The 22,475-nt window shown below is 39.3% G+C and overlaps 1 protein-coding gene across 1 annotated transcript in view; it reads right to left on the reverse strand.

Annotated features, from left to right (window-relative positions):
• Positions 1-1,475: 1,475 nt before the first annotated feature.
• LOC131460298 (carbohydrate sulfotransferase 11-like) overlaps positions 1,476-22,475 on the reverse strand; it is a 23,217-nt gene continuing 2,217 nt past the window's right edge. Inside the window, exons 2-3 of the mRNA XM_058630642.1 lie at positions 7,130-7,206; positions 1,476-2,815 (exon numbers count right to left, since the gene is read on the reverse strand). Of these exons, the coding sequence (XP_058486625.1) occupies positions 1,970-2,815; positions 7,130-7,206 (923 nt within the window). The 3' untranslated portion in view covers positions 1,476-1,969. The remainder of the gene's footprint in view (positions 2,816-7,129; positions 7,207-22,475) is intronic.

Here is a 22,475-nt window from a genome sequence, read left to right on the forward strand (position 1 = left end):
GAAGAACTGAGACGTGTCAGTCTGCTGTTTTTGTCATGTTGTAGTTTAAACAAAGGTGGGGAGATTCAAAGTAATTCAAGCGTGGATTAAATATTCACAGAAACATTGCCTTTACTTGTGTTTATTATCCTATGCACTTTTTACATCGTTTGACTTGAAATACAATTTACTTTACTACATTGAATCTCTAATTGTGTCTATAAAATGATTTAAAATGATTTTGCAGTGATTTTAATGTTTGGATGTGTTTTTTTTGTGAGAGGATTAGGCTGAGATAAACGTAGTTCTGGATTTTTCCTGTTTCTACTGTCCCACAATATAAACCTCACAAATTAAGTTGACATCTATTAAAACTTAAAATTAAAACTTCTTTCCTCAAATTCAATCATGATGCTAATCTCGTTACTCAAAACATGGCTGCCTGGATATTTTAGGAATATGTTTGCTTTCCTTGCATTTCGGCAGATTATAGCCTATAGCTAAATCTGAAGATAGGATTTCAAAAGCCCACAGTCACAAAATAACACATTTGTACTTGCAGGTGAATGGGTTAGGGTTGAGTGGATGAACATCTTCAGTGTGCTGTGATGTAAAATCTGTCTTTCTCTATGGACTTTGGTACAGAACGTTAAAAGTTTACAAAGTCACATAAACTAGATTTATAGACCTAATATTAAAATTGTAGACTGTATGTATTTAATGAGCTCTGTAGAAACATCATCATTATTGTTAACTCTGTGGTACCATCACCTCTTTGCAGCCATGACTTTTAGAATGAGTCATTTTTGCACACACCAATGAGTGATAGTGAGTTTGTCTTGTGCATTAACACATCCTTATTAGTGAACACACAAAAGCAGTACCTGCACCCAGGGAGCCTAATCATACGTATGGAGGTAAACTGATAGAGTCTGTGGTAAGTAGGTCAACTAAATGCACTGTGTATGTGCTACTTTTAGCTTGTTTTTCTTGAAACACTTCAAAGAATCTAATGAGTCTCGTTTATTAAATGGTTTGTTGTGTCATTAACAAACAACATGTTTTAAAAATCCATCCATTTTCTACCGCTTCATCCTCCACCCCGCCTTATCGCCCTATGAGGTGGTAGAAAATGGAATGGAATAGAACTAGTACAGCTTTCTATGTTGTCACTCACATTATCCTTGTGGAAAGACTGAGGTACTACGCAGGGATAACAAGTACAGCCTTGGACTGGAAATGCGGTTTTTCATTTTCTTTTTCCTGTATGGTGTGTTGCAAGGATCGGTCTTATTCTCTCTACACAAGCTAGCTTCTTACCATGTTCACACCAAAGACACATGTACTGTAAGTGCCTATTTGATCATCAGACCCAGTAATACTGAGCTGCCATGTTATGTCTCATGTGCTGCCAGCTGCCTTACATTACATTAGCCACATTGTCACTAAATAAGCAAAAGCTTAAAAAGTCCAATATTCAAAACAACACATTCTTGCTGAAATGCATTTATTTGAAAACTGTGAGAACTATATACCTATTAAAGTTTGAATGAGTCCAAAATTACAATAAATACAGACATTATCGCAGACACACACACACACAAACACAAAAACAAGCAAACAAGAGTTCACAGTTGCCCTCGTTTGGGATCAAAACAAGGCCCACAGTTAAAGGCACCTGTTCACTGTTTTAATACTTTCATTGTGTTACTGCACATTGTACACACACGCGAAACAGCAAACTAATACAAACAATTAAAAGGCCAATAGCATTTCACACATTCAGAGGAAATGACCGACTTCTACTTGGTCACTGTTCAGTGAAAAATACTGTGTAAGGCTGAAGCTTTCATCTCATGATAGAAGCCCCTCCTGTTGTCTTTTCTGGAGCAGCTTTCTTGGAAAACAGTGTCAGTAATAAGACAACAGAACTGGACTCTTCCTGGCTTCATAAGTCCAGTGGAATCTGTGGCTGGTCAATGTCCCAGCCTCATCTGAGCTTGAGGTAGGATGGTTTGGAATAGTTGAAAAGCAGGAAGTCCATACGATAGAGGTCGTAGAGTTTTTTCTGGTAAAAAGGGCTGATGTTGTGGAAGAACTGTGCTGCCATGTCTCCTGTAGTCCTGGTGCTCTTGGATGAGGCAGGGAAGCTGACCTGGTCCTCCACCCCGGCCAGCTGCAGCACATAGCGGGAGTCCTGCTCCAGCGTCTCGTATTTCCCCACCACATCATAGTGAATGAGGCAGGGATGGCACAGTGAGTGCACCCTCTCCCAGTGCTCGTTAAAGGGCTCCTCTCGCTGAGTGGTAGGGTCCACAAGATAATACACAAACTCCTCAAAGGAGACATCATTTCCCCTTTCCAGAGCCTCCGGCTGAGGGTCTGCTCTGTGCCGCTGCACTATCTTTGTTCCATATCGTTTATGAAAAGCTGTGTTGTAACTTCGCGTGAATTTGTTGCGATAGGCAGACACCAACCTCTCAAAGGGCTCCCGTACGAAGACGAATTTCAGGTAGGAGCGCAGCCGTTGGTTGATCTGGGAGGTGGAGTACTCTGACAGGGTGCGGAGGTTTCCTGGGATGTGGGCCTCATTGGCTGGAATAGCCAAGGGATCTCTTTGGGACCCAGCAACACTTGTCAGTACCATAAGAACCCGCTTCCAGTTGGTGCAGGCCACTTTGGGCACGTAACAGTACAACAAACCGTGCTGATCATCAACAATGATGTGCTTCAGGTCCTCTGGGATAAGGACTCTGCGTTTGCGGGTGTAAGAGTGGCAAGCTTCCTCTAACAGCTCCCGTCGGCCATGATGGATCCCCTGTGCTGCTAATTCAATCTGCAGGGAGACAAAAAATATTTAATAAGTGAAGGAAAAACTGGTGAAATAAAACCTTAAGGATCACTTTGGGTTGGTTTGTTCGAGTTAAAATAGTTCTGTCCTCAGGGGCATTGAAGCAGTGAAGGTAGATGTGACACATGGTTGTGTCTAACTTCTTCACAGTTGGCTGCAGTTTTGGGATCAGATCAAAAAAGTGCTGCTTGCTTCTTTTTCATTTGTCCTTTTGTGCTCATCACTGTGATGATTCTGCTTCCAGTACAAGTTGGTTGAGTGTGTTGAGCCCAGTCTACTCTACCCTGTTCACATGATCATAAATATAAACACCCAAAGAACAAAATAAGAACGCACTTGTTTTCTAGTCCTGATAACCACTCACAACTGCTGTATTCAACACTTTTTTGCCATTCACCAACAAGTCTGTTAGAATCCTTCAGTTCATTCAAAATGCTGCAGCATGAATTCTGACAGGAACTAGAAAGAGAGACCATATAACTCCAGTGTTAGCTTCTCTACACTGGCTCCACCCACAGTTTAGAATTCAATTTAAAATCCTCCTCCTCACGTACAAAGCACTTAATGGTCAGGCCCCTTCATACCTGATAGACCTAGTCTTACCTTATCACCCTAACAGACCACTTAGGTCACAAAATATAGGTTTACTTGTGGTTCCCAGAGTCTGTAAGAGCAGAATGGGAGGCAGAGCCTTCAGTTACCAGGCTCCTCCTCTCCTGTGGAACCAGCTTCCAATGACAGTTCAGGAGGCGGAGCCTCTCTCTGTATTTAAAGTTAGACTTCAAACTTTCCTTTTTGATAAAGCTTATAGTTAAAGCTGGTTCGTATTATTATTATCATTATACATATCATCACCATTATTATTGTGCTATAATTAAAAGTCGATATCAGTATAATTTTTATCAACAGTCTCGGCTGCTGCTTATATAAATGACATCATAGTTCTATAAACATGTCATCATTGACTGTATAAACTTGTAACCTGATACAGTTGTTGTGTATCTGCTCCTGGTCTCTCTCTCTCTTCTGTCTCTACCTCATCTCCCTCTTGTACTTTCTCTCCCCCCTTTCTGTCCCCCTCCTCTCTTCTGTCCCCCATTTTCCTTTCACCCTAACCGGTCGAGGCAGATGCTGTACATGTGTGAGTCTGGTTCTGTCAGAGATTTCTTCTTCTGTTATCTCTCCACTGATGCCTAGCGTTTGCTCATTGTGTGAACTGTTGTGTTTCTCTGCTCTCCCTGATGTCGTCTATGTACAGAGACCTGCAGTCCCTGTATGTGATGATTGATTTGGTGCTATACAAATAAAATTGAATTGAATTGAATTAAAATCCCTCACTGAGAAAACGAGGCATCTCAAGGAAGAAAATAAACACATAAAGGACACACTCGATCTTCAGGTGCACAGTATGAGCAACAACCTGGTTTTTTCTCTCCAAGAGAAGCTTATGTTATGCTATGTGCTTGTAGCATAGAACAACAATTTAACCTTTATTTAAGCAGGAAAATCCCATTGAGATTAAGAACCTCTTTTTAAGGGAGTTCTGGTCAAGAGAGGCAGCAGCAACACGCAACAGTTACAAATGTACACAGTTAAAACACACAAAAAGCACATTATGAAAAACAAATGCACGTTGTAGAGGTGACCTCAAGAACTCTCAGTTTGGATTTGAAAGCGCTCAATGAAATGAACTCATCGTTGGTTATTTTCCATTCTTTCTGCAACGTGTTCCATGCAAAGGTGCAGGATGAACAAAAGGCCTTTTACCCGGTTCAGTGCGGGCACATGGAACAGAGTAAAGATCAGCACAAACAGTGTCAAGCTTTCAAAGACATTGCGCAGAAGCATTCATGTACAAAACATCTCCATAATCCAACACTGACAAACACGTCAGTGTTATACTGTATATATATATACATATATAGATATATATATCTATATATGTATATATATACAGTATAACACTGACAAACACGTCAGTGTTATACTGTATATATATATATATAAAGTTTAAATAAATTCAGTTGCAAAAAATTCGATGTCTCAAAAAATTCTGTTGCAAAAAATTTTATGTCTCAAAAAATTCAGTAGCAAGAAATTCAGTTGCAAAGAAGCAATCGATCCCTGTCTCAATTCATCCAACACCAAGCCAATCAACTTACGCTCCATTGGTCATGTGACACCAACACGGGAATACTGTCAGTCAGCGATGTCAACTAACAGGAATGATGGCGCTTCGGTGAGTGTATTTACTCTTTATTTACCGTTTGTGGTCGTTTCATTAAGTAATAGATATTAGTCGACACGTTGCACATTAACATGATTCATTGAACAATATCTACACTGAACTTTTAATGAGGTGGCGTTCGTGAAAATTGTGTTAACTAGTTTTGTGAGCATGGTTTACTCTCGCAGTTAACCATGTTCTCTAGTTCAGTGCAGATATTGTTCAATAAATCATGTTAATGTGCAACATGTGCAATGTGCTGAGTGTCACAGCAAAGGGTCTGAATACTTATGACCATGTGATATTTCACTTTTTCTTTTTTAATAAATTTGCAAACATTTCTACATTTCTGTACATTTCTGTACATTTCTGTACATTTCTTTCATTTCTTGTTCTGTCACGATGGGCTACTGAGTGTTCATTAATGAGAAATAAAATGAACTTTTTTGATTTGAGCAAATGGCTGCAATGAAACAAAGAGTGAAAAATGGGAAAAGGGGTCTGAATACTTTCCGTACCCACTGTACATATTCTTTTGATGCCAAACACAATCCCACCTCTCTTCATTATGATTTATTGGTAACATTTCTAAAATGATCAATGAAGCTGGAGTTATTTTGGATAGCTCATGTTTTTAACAGATTGTAGCAGGTATTGACACATTATCAAAATTGCCAATCATGCTGAATCAGCCTGGGACACAGACAACATGGCTGCATAGAGAAACAGCAACTATACAATGCCTTTTTACAGTAGCAGCTTATTGTTGGTCAGAATGAGGTCAGCTGACCACCTAAATATAATGAATGACCAGATTATTCCATCGATGGATTTTTTCTTCCCTGACGGCATGGGCATATTCCAAGATGTCAATGCCAGGATTCATCGGGCTCAAATAGTGAAAGAGTGGTTCAGGGAGCATGAGACATCATTTTCACCTCTGAGAATCTTTGGGATGTGCTGGAGAAGGCTTTGCTCAGTGGCCCGACTCTCCCATCATCAACACAAGATCCTGGTGAAAAATTAATGCAACACTGGACAGAAATAAATCTTGTGACATTGCAGAAGCTTATGGAAACAATGCCACAGTGAATGAGTGCTGTAAGCTAAAGGCTATTAGAGAGTGTGACCCCTTTTTTTTAGCAGTGTACATTATTGCACACACACACACACACTACTAAATCCACTCGAGTCGACATCAGTAAGTTCAAATGTGTAATGTTGCGACTTTTGTGACTGTGTTTGGATTTGCTGATTTCCTCAATGGGCTGTGTGTGGGAGAATGAGAGGTTTACAAACTTCAGTTTCATATCTTAAAATTATACTGATAAAGGATTGTATTTTTGAGTTGAGCCTTTTGACAAGGGACTAAAATCAGTTTTTCCCTCAAGTCCCAGCTGGCAAACATGCTGGTTATGTGTCAGTAAAAAACTGTGAAATATCCCTTTATCTCATTATCCTTCACATCTGTCACTTTGTGTACAGGTATACACACACATTAACATTAGTCATTCCCCACATTAATCCCATCCACTACTTCTTTACAGTCCTGCGGGCCGAGCATCAAAAGCAGTCAAACGCCGATGTGGTCTTCTGGAGCTGGTTTGCTCTGTGGCATGTGCACCTTCCTTCTCCTCACAGAGAGATTGAAGTGGAAACAGCTGTTGAAGATTTTACAGCTCGACGTCTATGTACAACTGTAACATTCACATGGATGAATATCATAAAAGCTGTATGGATTTATAGAGAGATAAAGTGACAGTGGTGTTTATCAAAGATAAAGCCAAATTCTGTAAGTACATATACACTGTAAATAAAAACACAATATTAAAGCATTTCAGTTTTATATAATTATCGCATTATCCTAGTTTGAGTTGTTAGTTCTGTTTGAAAACTAGCAGACACCACTTCTGTGAAGTGTTTGAAAACCTTTGTTGGGATTGACCTAAGCGATGCAAACCTAACAGTAGCTACCCTGCGAGCGACAAATGTTGATTTTCTCTATGGATTTTGGTCCTGTCGGAAAAGGCTGTCGAAGATAAGAATATTCCGAAGACACAAAGTGTACTGACCTGGTCATCATGAAGCGTCTGTAGTGGACTTCTCCTGGACTTCTGACCACTGCTTCTTTCACCAAAAGACTCTGAGGCTGAGGAAACACAGACAATTTCAATTGAACAAATAAAAAACTACTAAGTGTGTCATACACTGACAAACTGACTTCATTAACCATCACTCTAAAGACAAACCGACTTCATTGACCATCACTCTAAAGACAAACTGACTTCATTGACCATCACTCTAAAGACAAACCGACTTCATTGACCATCACTCTAAAGACAAACTGACTTCATTGACCATCACTCTAAAGACAAACCGACTTCATTGACCATCACTCTAAAGACAAACTGACTTCATTGACCATCACTCTAAAGACAAACTGACTTCATTGGCCATCACTCTAAAGACAAACCGACTTCATTGACCATCACTCTAAAGACAAACTGACTTCATTGACCATCACTCTAAAGACAAACCGACTTCATTGACCATCACTCTAAAGACAAACTGACTTCATTGACCATCACTCTAAAGACAAACTGACTTCATTAACCATCACTCTAAAGACAAACTGACTTAATTGACCATCACTCTAAAGACAAACCGACTTCATTGACCATCACTCTAAAGACAAACCGACTTCAATAACCATCACTCTAAAGACAAACCGACTTCATTGACCATCACTCTAAAGACAAACCGACTTCAATAACCATCACTCTAAAGACAAACTGACTTCATTGACCATCACTCTAAAGACAAACCGACTTCATTGACCATCACTCTAAAGACAAACTGACTTCATTGACCATCACTCTAAAGACAAACTGACTTCATTGACCATCACTCTAAAGACAAACTGACTTCATTGACCATCACTCTAAAGACAAACTGACTTCATTGACCATCACTCTAAAGACAAACCGACTTCATTGACCATCACTCTAAAGACAAACCGAGTTCATTGACCATCACTCTAAAGACAAACTGACTTCATTGACCATCACTCTAAAGACAAACCGAGTTCATTGACCATCACTCTAAAGACAAACTGACTTCATTGACCATCACTCTAAAGACAAACCGACTTCATTGACCATCACTCTAAAGACAAACTGACTTAATTGACCATCACTCTAAAGACAAACTGACTTCATTGACCATCACTCTAAAGACAAACTGACTTAATTGACCATCACTCTAAAGACAAACTGACTTCATTGACCATCACCCTAAAGACAAACCGACTTCATTGAGCATCACTCTAAAGACAAACCGACTTCAATAACCATCACTCTAAAGAAAAACCGACTTCATTGACCATCACTCTAAAGACAAACCGACTTCATTGACCATCACTCTAAAGACAAACTGACTTCATTGACCATCACTCTAAAGACAAACTGACTTCATTAACCAGCACTCTAAAGACAAACTGACTTAATTGACCATCACTCTAAAGACAAACCGACTTCATTGACCATCACTCTAAAGACAAACCGACTTCAATAACCATCACTCTAAAGACAAACCGACTTCATTGACCATCACTCTAAAGACAAACCGACTTCAATAACCATCACTCTAAAGACAAACCGACTTCATTGACCATCACTCTAAAGACAAACCGACTTCATTGACCATCACTCTAAAGACAAACCGACTTCATTGACCATCACTCTAAAGACAAACTGACTTCATTGACCATCACTCTAAAGACAAACTGACTTAATTGACCATCACTCTAAAGACAAACCGACTTCATTGACCATCACTCTAAAGACAAACCGACTTCATTGACCATCACTCTAAAGACAAACCGACTTCATTGACCATCACTCTAAAGACAAACCGACTTCATTGACCATCACTCTAAAGACAAACTGACTTCATTGACCATCACTCTAAAGACAAACCGACTTCATTGACCATCACTCTAAAGACAAACTGACTTCATTGACCATCACTCTAAAGACAAACCGAGTTCATTGACCATCACTCTAAAGACAAACTGACTTCATTGACCATCACTCTAAAGACAAACCGACTTCATTGACCATCACTCTAAAGACAAACTGACTTAATTGACCATCACTCTAAAGACAAACTGACTTCATTGACCATCACTCTAAAGACAAACTGACTTAATTGACCATCACTCTAAAGACAAACCGACTTCATTGACCATCACCCTAAAGACAAACCGACTTCATTGACCATCACTCTAAAGACAAACCGACTTCAATAACCATCACTCTAAAGACAAACCGACTTCATTGACCATCACTCTAAAGACAAACCGACTTCATTGACCATCACTCTAAAGACAAACTGACTTCATTGACCATCACTCTAAAGACAAACTGACTTCATTAACCAGCACTCTAAAGACAAACTGACTTAATTGACCATCACTCTAAAGACAAACCGACTTCATTGACCATCACTCTAAAGACAAACCGACTTCAATAACCATCACTCTAAAGACAAACCGACTTCATTGACCATCACTCTAAAGACAAACCGACTTCAATAACCATCACTCTAAAGACAAACTGACTTCATTGACCATCACTCTAAAGACAAACCGACTTCATTGACCATCACTCTAAAGACAAACTGACTTCATTGACCATCACTCTAAAGACAAACCGAGTTCATTGACCATCACTCTAAAGACAAACCGACTTCATTGACCATCACTCTAAAGACAAACCGACTTCATTGACCATCACTCTAAAGACAAACCGAGTTCATTGACCATCACTCTAAAGACAAACTGACTTCATTGACCATCACTCTAAAGACAAACCGACTTCATTGACCATCACTCTAAAGACAAACTGACTTAATTGACCATCACTCTAAAGACAAACTGACTTCATTGACCATCACTCTAAAGACAAACCGACTTCATTGACCATCACTCTAAAGACAAACCGACTTCAATAACCATCACTCTAAAGACAAACCGACTTCAATAACCATCACTCTAAAGACAAACTGACTTCATTGACCATCACTCTAAAGACAAACCGAGTTCATTGACCATCACTCCAAAGACAAACTGACTTCATTGACCATCACTCTAAAGACAAACCGACTTCATTGACCATCACTCTAAAGACAAACTGACTTCATTGACCATCACTCTAAAGACAAACTGACTTCATTGACCATCACTCTAAAGACAAACCGACTTCATTGACCATCACTCTAAAGACAAACTGACTTCATTGACCATCACTCTAAAGACAAACCGACTTCATTGACCATCACTCTAAAGACAAACCGACTTCAATAACCATCACTCTAAAGACAAACCGACTTCATTGACCATCACTCTAAAGACAAACTGACTTCATTGACCATCACTCTAAAGACAAACTGACTTAATTGACCATCACTCTAAAGACAAACTGACTTCATTAACCAGCACTCTAAAGACAAACTGACTTAATTGACCATCACTCTAAAGACAAAACCGACTTCATTGACCATCACTCTAAAGACAAACTGACTTCATTAACCATCACTCTAAAGACAAACTGACTTCATTAACCATCACTCTAAAGACAAACTGACTTCATTGACCATCACTCTAAAGACAAACCGAGTTCATTGACCATCACTCTAAAGACAAACCGACTTCATTGACCATCACTCTAAAGACAAACTGACTTCATTGACCATCACTCTAAAGACAAACCGAGTTCATTGACCATCACTCCAAAGACAAACTGACTTCATTGACCATCACTCTAAAGACAAACCGACTTCATTGACCATCACTCCAAAGACAAACTGACTTCATTGACCATCACTCTAAAGACAAACCGACTTCATTGACCATCACTCTAAAGACAAACCGACTTCATTGACCATCACTCTAAAGACAAACCGACTTCATTGACCATCACTCTAAAGACAAACCGACTTCATTGACCATCACTCTAAAGACAAACCGACTTCATTGACCATCACTCTAAAGACAAACCGACTTCAATAACCATCACTCTAAAGACAAACCGACTTCATTGACCATCACTCTAAAGACAAACTGACTTCATTGACCATCACTCTAAAGACAAACTGACTTCATTAACCATCACTCTAAAGACAAACTGACTTCATTAACCATCACTCTAAAGACAAACTGACTTCATTAACCATCACTCTAAAGACAAACTGACTTCATTGACCATCACTCTAAAGACAAACTGACTTCATTAACCATCACTCTAAAGACAAACTGACTTCATTGACCATTGACCATCACTCTAAAGACAAACTGACTTCATTAACCATCACTCTAAAGACAAACTGACTTCATTAACCATCCCTCTAAAGACAAACTGACTTCATTAACCATCACTCTAAAGACAAACTGACTTCATTAACCATCACTCTAAAGACAAACTGACTTCATTGACCATCACTCTAAAGACAAACTGACTTCATTAACCATCACTCTAAAGACAAACTGACTTCATTAACCATCACTCTAAAGACAAACTGACTTCATTGACCATTGACCATCACTCTAAAGACAAACTGACTTCATTAACCATCACTCTAAAGACAAACTGACTTCATTGACCATCACTAGGCGGTTCATGCCCAAAAACCCTCTAATGTGGCTGAATGACAACAATTCTGCAAAAATGAGTTGGCCAAAATTCCTCCACAGCGTTTGTAAAAGACTCAACACAAGTTATGGCAAACGCTTGATTGCAGTTGTTGCTGCAAACCAGTTATTAGGGTTAGGGGGCAAACACTGCACAAAACTGTAACCGCAACAAAAAGTAATGTATTTGCTGTAAAAAATAAGAGATGAGTCTAGCTTAGTCTCCCCATAGTTTTGCAGGTTATGAGTGATAATCATGAATTATCCCAGTTGTTTTTAGTGGTGGTACATCACTGTTGAATGAATGTTGGGCAAACAGTGAACTGTGGGTTTTTATAATGTGTGAAGTAAAGCTGTCTCTTGTCTGTATAGCATCACATTTCCACATGTGTGTGAGTCTGTGTGTTATGTGATTTATTACTTAAACGATTTTTTTTCTCTGTAATTGTTTTCTTACATTTTCTGCTGTGGTATTATATTTTAGGAGCTGTCACTCTGACATGAGCTGAGCTCACGAAGAGACAATCGATGGGTCTCAGACTCACTGAGAAACAACTTTTAACACTTTTTAAAAACAAACTGTTTTCCAAATACTGTAAAGACACTCATCTCAACCACACCCGCCCCCAAGAGTGCTTGTGCCCCTCCCCACTTGAGGCAAAGATCTCTTCAAAAAAAATTACTTTAATTTTGATTTTATATTACCATATTAGCTAAATAAAATTGAGTCTGATTGACTGTCTAGAGCTAGACTACATCTAGTGCTACCTGATGCTGAAACATGTTTTGTCAAAATGTCATAAGAAAAAGAATAATTATGTACTGTATGATGAAAATATGTATTCTGTGGATAATGGGGGCGGGACTAAATAAGCTTTTGCTTCTCCCACTTTCCCTTTCGGTTATGTGTATTGTGTGAACTACACTAAGATGATGTGTGATGATGAGTGATCTAACTGACATGACCAAAATAAACATATAAATAAAAAAATACTTGATAAATACTAATGTTGCATTCTCTGTCATTAAAACATTAAAAATATGTGCCTGGTTGGCACAGTCAGTAAAATCAGAAGAGAGCTTCCTTCGTGCATCAAGACGCAAATGCCGCTGTTCACCACACAGGTGCTGAAAAGTGACAACACATCACTCACTGTCTACCAGGACAAAACACATGCAGATGACCAGTGGCAGTGTTTTGTAATATCCTTGACCTGCTGCAATAAATGCCATAAAAAAATGCGTTGATGACACGGAGAAACTTCATCGTGCTGTGGTATATTGTGTGTGGTGTCCTTGTATATGGGGTGTGCGCAGTTCATGCCACAAGTCGTGCATTGTGTTGTTATTGTTGTCACGCTGGTGTTTGGATCTTGAGTATTTGATATTGTGAGATTTTGAACTCTGATAATCTATGTCATCAGATTGGCATTGCTTGTGTGATGTTGTGTCTCAGGTGCTGTGGTCCTCTCTCTCTCTCTCTCTTGCTACTGTGTTGTTGTTGTGAGGCTGTCAGAGTAACACGTGCTATTTCTGGGTTGCATTATAAGATTTTCCTGTATCGCTCCACCAGAATCCAACAGACCAAAATCACCACTGCTGGCGACGGGTCTGATCTGAACTCATACTGTTGGATTTTTTGATTCCCATATCATAGTAAAAACCACAGGGTGCATGATGTCAAATGAAAGCAGCTTGCAGGGAATCTGGATCTCATATAGTCTGGTAGATACAGATTTAGCTTAGTTCTGATACTGAGGTCTCGTAAACGCAGAATTCTCACACTAGAGGCGGGCTTAACACGATGATGACAGAGAAGCAGCTTTTGTACATATTCTATATTCTACATGGCTCTACATTTCCCATGGTTCTGCATAATCTGGATCATTGGTCTGATTGACATTTTGACTACTCGCTTTCAGACTCATATTAGTCTCAAATGATGTCCAGGCTGTAGGAAGACCTCACTATTATCATGTTACATCTTTCACATGTGATTTGCTAAATTTGCGTTTAAGTAGAACAGCTAAATGGCTTGAGACAGCAGGTTTAGCTAGAAGACGCTAGGCTAAGTTGTTTTTATTTCTCTCAACGAATATTAGACATCTGCTTTTTATTCTGAAATTGATGACACTGCCAATTTAGGACAAGAGTGGCTGACCTAAGTTGGCAGCGTGTGAATGGGTCTGAAAGATGTGTGGTAGTAAATGAGCTGCACAAAGCTGCACTGTATGTATGTTACATATGTATGATACAGACCATTTACCAGTAATGTGACAAAATATGTGAGAAATAAACTCTTTAAATGATTAATCACTGTAAACTTGTGACAGTAAAATGACAAGAAAACAGAACTCGGGATGGGTTAGGGTTGGGGCCTCATGTGTAAAACGTGCGTGACAAACTATATCGATACACCACATACGTTTGAACATATGTGGATAACATCAGAGACGACGTGGAAGACAAAACTGATCCTGTGCACGAACACACACTCCAGCACACCTGAGACTCCAGCACACCAGAATCTCCTTCCTCCCTCCCCAGCTTCCACAACACAATCAGTGACAGTAATGAATCGTTACACTGAGTAACTCAGTGAGCTCTGTCTGCTTATTCTGTTTGTAATGTGTGTGTAACTGGATGATGAGCATCAATATTAATATGAGAGCAGTCGCTGTGACTCCGACATTTAGTTCCTTCGTGTTTATCACTAATTCCAAAAAACAAACGACCAAAATAATACACTGCCTGGCAAAAAAAAAAGTGGCCACCTAAAAAAAAGGGTCACATGGTTGGAGCGCCTTTAGCTTTGATTACTCACTCATTCACTGTGGCATTGTTTCCATAAGCTACTGCAATGTCACAAGATTTATTTCCGTCCAGTGTTGCATTCATTTTTCACCAAGATCTTGTATCGATGATGGGAGAGTCGGGTCACTGAGCAAAGCCTTCACCAGCACATCCCAAAGATTCTCAATGGGGTTCAGGTCTGGACTCTGTGGTGAAACTGATGTCTCATGCTCCCTGAACCACTCTTTCACAATGTGAGCCTGATGAATCCTGGCATTGTCATCTTGGAATATGCCCATGTCATCAGGGAAGAGACAAATGCATTGATGGAATAATCTGGTCATTCATTATATTCAGGTAGTCAGCTGACCTCATTCTTTGGGCACATGATGTTGCTGAACCTAGACCTGACCAACTGCAGCAACCCCTTACCTATTTGCTTAGTTAAATCCAGGTGGCGACTTTTTTTTTGGCCAGGCAGTGTATATTTGTTCATATTTATCATAAATTGATGCGTTGATTGCACACTTTCCTTTAGCCTTGGTTGCTGATGCATTTGCCACTATTCTTCAGGAAGAAGGCGTCAGAGTCATTTGTATATTAATGTGTGGGTGGAACAGGTTCGGGGTTTGTTACTCATTCATCTCTGCTCAGTTTCATGTTTGATGGGATGTATAAAGAAAAGATGCACAGGACTCGGCGTACGCACGGTTTTATAAATCTGAGAATTTCTTTGCGCATATACTTTTCAAATTTACGCCATCTTTCAGTATGAAAGCTGCACACTCTTTTATACATGAGGCCCGTCAAATAAGTAGTCATAAATAATATGAGATAACCAAACGGAAACAAGAGATTACTTTGGGGATTTACTTTTCTACCACCAGAATTAACGTTTTTCTTGTTCTACACATCAGGTCAATACAACTTCCTACTATATGTGCTCAGCAGCTGCCTTCATAGATCAATATGGTGGAGCTTGATCAACTGGCAAGAACGTCATGTTCTCATTCAATATACTGCTGTATATGGAGCAGCATTGAAATGTCAATTTCGAACCAAAAATGTAAACAACTATCTTCCTAGAGAATATTTTATTACAGCAAGTTAATGTTTGTGTCTTTCTGAGAATAAAGCTCTGTAAACTGAGGCCTAAGGCAATGCTGAGGCACAGTGCATGATAACACATCTTTTTTAGTCTAATGACTGTAATTTAGTAGCACGATAAAAAGAACTCATAATCAATTCAGTTCCATTATCTAAACGTAACGTAAGTCTCTTGAAAATACCTAGCTTACAAATATACAGTGTCCTCCTATAGTATTTGAACAGTGAGGCCAATTCCTTTACTTTTGCCATAAAATGAAAACATTTGGGTTTGACATCAAAAGATAAATATGAGACAAAAGATCTGGATCTGGATCTGATACACAACAAAGAAGATAGCACCTTTAGTTTGAACCCTCACATTTTTCATGTGAACTAAAGTATTGGAACATGTGACTCTCACATCGGCATGTAGACTAGCGGAGCCGGGAATTAAACCTACAACCTTCGCGTTGAAAGACGTCTCACCCCACCACTGAGCTACCATCGCCCCAGGTGTGTCCTATTTAGTGCTATCAAGCGATTAACAAAAGTGAGAGATTAATTAATTATGATCTGTAATTAATTAATCGAATTAATCTCTCTTTAATTGCTGACAAAAGCCCTTTACTTGATGTATTTTCATTTAAATTCATTATTACGGCAGATCAAAAGATTGATATATAACAAAAAGTAGTTTTATAAAGTCATTTATTGTTTTAACAAACTTGAACAGATGCAGCCACTGTACATTCCACTGTGTTCTTTTGTCAAATTCCAAATGATTCCTGTCCTGTAGCAACAACACCGAATCTCTGGCGAAAAAATCCCAACAACACCTGTACTTGTGCTCCTGGCACGTTTTTGTCTCAACTATCTGATATCTTATATTTTGACACATATTTCAGCCTTAACAGGTATTGTGCCTCCTGCCATTTGAAAACTGCAGTATGCCGATTTCGACAAAATTTCGATTAATTGTTCAGCCCTAATACACACAAATGTATAATTATTTAATGTTTGAAATAGTTATCTCTGTCATCAAGAATCCATCATGGACAGCTGACACTTCTCCTTCCTTCAGACTGAGTTTGGTGCTGAGTCCTTAAGAAGACGTTTAGCAGCTTATCAAGTGTCTAGTGTTGGTTTGTGCAGCTCCGGAGCAGGAGGAGGAGCTGCTGTTCAGAGGAGTGGTCTGATCTGCTCGTTACGTCACTAGCAAAACTATAAAACCCTGTGTCCTCAGCAGTGGCTCAAGTGTTTGTTATAAACTTTAGGACTTCATGAACGAGGTAATGATGCAGATACACACAAAAGCAACGTTCATTCAAGTTTCCATTCTACCCCCTCTGTAATATATGATGACATGCAGATCTTATAAGTGACATTTCATACCACATTTCAAAGACTGTACCTGTAATTTGATGCAGTGATACAATAACTACAAATCATATATAGCACAAGCAACTGATGATTAGGGAAAATAGGGATTGAGGATCCTGGATCCTAAAGTATAGATTATTTTTGTTTATGTGTCATGCATTAAGATATGCATGACTTTTTTTTTATTGACTGATCTCAATCAACAGGCATGTAGTATTCCTCTCCATCTTTATGAAAGGGTAATGGCCCTCTGCGCTATACACCGACACATTCTTTAAGGCAGTATGTGCGGCTGCATGGACACTGTCACATTCCATCTGGCTGTGTCCAGACTACATGTCAATAAAGGAAATTGGCAAAACTAAACCTTTCTTACTGCATGGAGACACATGTGGCTCTAAAACCAGTGTTCTTGTTCTGAACACAGCAACATGCTCAGTGATGAAAGCGGTGATGATACCTGAACATACAGTCCTCTCAGCCTCCATAATAATTGACTCTGCTTTCACAAAAAAAAGATAAAAGTGGTATGTTTTTCCATTTACCAGGAACATCTAAGTACTGGGGTGTTTTCCAAACAAAGATTTTTAGTGAAGCAGTATTTAGTTGTATGAATTTAAATCAAATGTGGAAAACATGGACACGTGTACATATGGGTACCCTTGTGATTTTGCTGATTTGATATAACAGCATGTAAAACTGATGACAGCATGTAAAACTGATGACTTGAAACACCAAATGGGTTGGATTAGCTCGTTAAGCCTTGGACATGTTAGACAGGTGTGTCCAATCATGAGAAAATGTATTGAAGTGAGAAAGAATGGGATCATCAAAGCAGCTCTCAAACCATCTGAAAACAAAGATAGTTCATTGTCATGATTTAGGGGAAAGCTACAAGAAGCTTTCACAAAGGTTTCAACGGTCAATTTCGAATGGAAGTAATGTTGTCAGGAAATGGAAGGCCACAGGCACAGTTGCAGTTAAACACAGGTCTGGCAGACCAAGAAATATACAGGAGTGGCACAGGCAAAGGATTGTGAGAATAGTTGCACACAACCCACAGATCACATCCAAAGACCTGCAAGAACATCTGGCTGCAGATGGTGTATCTGTACATTGTTCCACAATTCAGCACAATGTGCACAAAGAACATCTGTATGGCCGGGTGATGAGAAGGAAGCCCTTTCTGCGCCCACGCCACAGGTGTAGTCACATGGAGTATGCAAAAGCTCATTTAGACAATTTTGGAAGAAAAGTGCTTTGGACTGATGAGACAAAAATTGATTTATATGGTCATAGCAAAAGGTGATTTGCATGGCGAAAGAAGAACACTGCATTCCAAGAAAAACACCTGCTACCTACTGTCAAATTTGGTGGAGGATCCATCATCATCATCATGCTGTGGGGCTAATTCAGGGACTGGGGCCCTTGTTAAAGTCAAGGGTCGGATGAATTAACAGATTCTTCAGGATAATGTTCATGCATCACTCACAAAGTTGAAGTTGCACAGGGGTTGGATATTCCAACAAGACAATGACCCTAAACACAGTCCAACTTCTACAAAGGCATTCATGCAGAAGAGAAAGTACAAAGTACATTGTACAGAACATTGAAGTCCCCTGGCTTGGACATCATCGAAAATCTATGGGATGTCTTAGAGCGGGCTGTCCATGCTCGACAGCCATCAACTTTAACCGAACTGGAGCTCTTTTATATGGAACAATGGTCAAAAATACCTCCATCCAGTATCCAGACACTCATCACAGGCTACAGGAGGCGTCTAGAGGCTCAACTAAGTACTGATGTAATTTTTCTGTTGGGGTGCCCACATTTATGCACCAGTCTAATCTTGTTTTTTATTGCATATTTCCTGTTAATCCAATAAATGAAACGTCACTGCTGAAATACTTCTGTTTCCCTAAGGTTTGTCATATATGTGATGAAGTTGCTTCTTTGAAATCTCAACTAATGATGACGTGTGATCATATGTACAACCTGATTTACCTGATTTTAAAATGGTTTCATCTGAGTTCCTAATGTATAGTAGGTAATCATCCTCATCCACATTAAAACACCTGTAAATGTACATCTTGTGACAATGTGGTCATCTGCGTGCTGGTGTAAACTGAGAAATTAAACTAAAATTGTCTCCTCCACATAATATACATAATAATAATAATTTATGGATACATACATATTTCCCTGCCCCCAGCTGCAGAGGTAATTTAGTTTCTTCTGTAGTGAAATTAACAACAAATGCGCACTATTTTGTATAATCATGTTGAAGCAAATGCAAAATGTCTTCCTTTTCTCTTAAGACTTTAACCCAACAGACCCACCAGATGTGAATCATTGTTCGATCCTGTATCCAGTCAACACAACTTTCACACCAACAACGGAACTGAATTCTTCAATGTTTGGCTTCTATCATGTACAAATCTAAAGAATTGGAATGTGTTAACAACAAAAAATATTTCAGTAAGTGAACGTGCACCACAGCTGGGAATGTTTACAAATAAGCTGAATCTGCCTTCAAACTGTATGACAGTCACCCAAAATGAAGTGGTGTACTTGAATCTTCTTTCTTCTTCAGTGCTCTCCAGATAACAGCCACTACACCGCCATTCTTGAATCTTGAGATTTCACATGCTTTATTGCAATGTAAATCTGTCTGTTCTGTCTTAGTCTGTCCACTGTGGCTGTCGTACTGTACCACAGGAGCAGTATAATGGTCAGACATAGTCAGTCTGTGAGGGTTTATTTAATTAAATATACTGCTTGATCTCAGTGGATTTAAAGTGTGCAGTGAACTCAACAACTTGAGACCAGCATTCACCACAGCGCTGTGCACAGTCCGTGCCTTACACACTTACGTGGAGAGGATGAGAGCGCTCAGAAAGGGGGATCATTTTCTTGAGGCCCATCCTGGAAAGCCAATAACAAATAAGTAATCAGACAGTCACTAGTCAGTCGTCAAGATAAGATTTCCAGGTGTTTTGTTGGGACAGCACCAACAGCAGTGACAACATACTACACACTTGGGGCTCAAACTCTTAATCCAATGATTGTGGTTATTTTTATGATGTTGGTTCTTTAATCTTTAAATGAACTTGGTATCACTGCTCAGTCCATGTCTTATCTCATAGAAAAGTGGATTATGGTGGTATAATAAAATAAAATGTAGATGTAAATAAGATGTCTTATGATATCAAATGGTTTTATATCACTTTACAGTTTTTCCATGCACACACATTCAGTCACACATTCATAGAGAACAACTATGCAACCTGTTTTCTATCACACACCCATTCACACGTTGCCAGCACAGCCATCAGGAGCTACTTGGGGTTAAGTGTCTTCACAGCACATAAACCAGCAGAGAGGATACAATCTACCACTGATTCACAACCAGCCTGGTTCATAATAACAGATAAAACTGTAGAATGTAGTGATGCTCATTTGACTGTTCATGCACAGGGAGCCAGTCATAGTAATTATAGTACATTTTCACGGCACAAGCATGATATTCTTAATAGAACATTTACTTTTACCAGGAAGCTAATTACAGGAACTAACAGTCAGTGATGCAGCTACCAAAGAGAGTTTGTCCTCCCTGTCCTCGCTACAGTCCACTCTTAATTTGGCCTGTTGTCTAAACACATCACCACTTCCTAATGAAAATGACCAGCAACTGAGTAACATATTTCCCAACAGGACCACTCCCAAAGCCGTCTTTCCCCATCTTACATGACGCACCAGTCCGCAGAGCTAACTAACAAATGCCCAGCAGACTGCAGGTTTCAAAATTCAGTAAAGGAATACAGTGTGCCATTACTGCCCTGTTAATGTGGCATCACTCAACAAGACAAGAAAAGTACAATCTACATTTTCCAGAAGGTATTCAACAAAGAAGCTGATGAAAATGTCAGGGAATTAGCTAATTAAATTGTTGAGCTAAGGGGAAGCAGAAAACAAGGACTGTTTACATATACAGAGCATATATATATATATATATATATATATATATATATATATATATACATACATATATATATATATATATACACACACACACACATGCTATTCTGAGCAACACTGTCTCAGCTATTAGCTGAAATACCTCCACTAAAGAGATTCACCAACCTTACCTAAGGACTATTCAAAGGAAGCACTACTTTTGTTGGTTTAACCCAAAACTCTGCACCATTCCTTTCAGCTCCTACAGGAATGAAGCCTTAGAAAATGTAGAAAATATAGAAAGGGTGATATGTGTTCCTCCAGTCCAAGACATAAACAGAGCTCTGTTTAGGTCCCACTGGGAACCCCGGAACCCCCCCACCTTCTTGGCCTCTCTTCCAAAGAGCAGTTTAATTAAGAGACACACTGTACAAGAGAAACCCCAATCCTTTTGGGTTACACATGTGTGTCTAAGGGGTTTTAGTGCAAAAGTGGTATGTGATGGTGGTGTAGTGTCTGTTTATTGAGTCTTTGAAGAGAATACCTGCAGATGTGTGGAGAATCATCATTTCTAACTAAAATGTTCCACTTGCAACCGCTGACACTGTTGAATATGTCACTCTGCAAAGGCTGAAGGTAAAAACACGAGAGCAAATCACATTTTTGCAGCAGCTGTAATCTGTTGTGCCCTTTGCTCTGCTGGATCCTTTCCAATACTAAAAGTCATTATCTTGAAACTTGAGTGCCTGTCACTATTGAACAAATTGTTTAAATGTGAGCTCCGTCACATGTACTGTCTCCATGTTCCAGCCAGGACATACAGTACCAGTCCATTTGCAGACTGAAGTTGTATAAAAATGTTTAATATTCCCTGAGGGAGGAAAGCAACACATCTGCCATAGTCATAATCCTGAGCTCAACACTTATTGGTGAATATGATGGGGGAGTTCAAAACGACTTGTGATCAATGACGAGTAAATGACATATTTAAATACAGTATATTTATTCTCAGGGTCTAGCTTTTCCAACGGGTCATCAAATGCAGCTGCTGGACTGACTCAATGACAACACAAAGATAAGGAGTTAGGGCCATAGATATCCAAAGGAAATGTCTAAACATGTCCACATTTAACAGTGCAGTCTGGTGTATTTAGTGACAGTACTGCTGTGTCTGTGCTCCGGTCATACAGCAAGTACTGAACCATTCTGTGAACAAATCTTTTTAATTAACTGAGCCGAATGATTCAGCCCCGAAAACGACTGCTTTACAAGTCACTAGTTTGTGTGTCACATGTAAAACAATGTCACTGCAGAGGTACCATGGTAATGGAAAACTGGACTGGACAATTCCATGAAGTAAAGGTGGGTAAAATAAAATCAATAACCTCAATCTCATAGAGTCATGTAAAGTATAATTTAGTAAATATTAAATTGTACTGAAAATAAACATTAACTGTTAGTTTAGAGAGGAAATGCTCCTCTGCTCAATCCCTCCCTTCCCTGAGAGCTAC

This window comes from Solea solea, chromosome 6, assembly GCF_958295425.1.
Source record: "Solea solea chromosome 6, fSolSol10.1, whole genome shotgun sequence".
Taxonomy (NCBI): Eukaryota; Metazoa; Chordata; class Actinopteri; order Pleuronectiformes; family Soleidae; genus Solea; species Solea solea.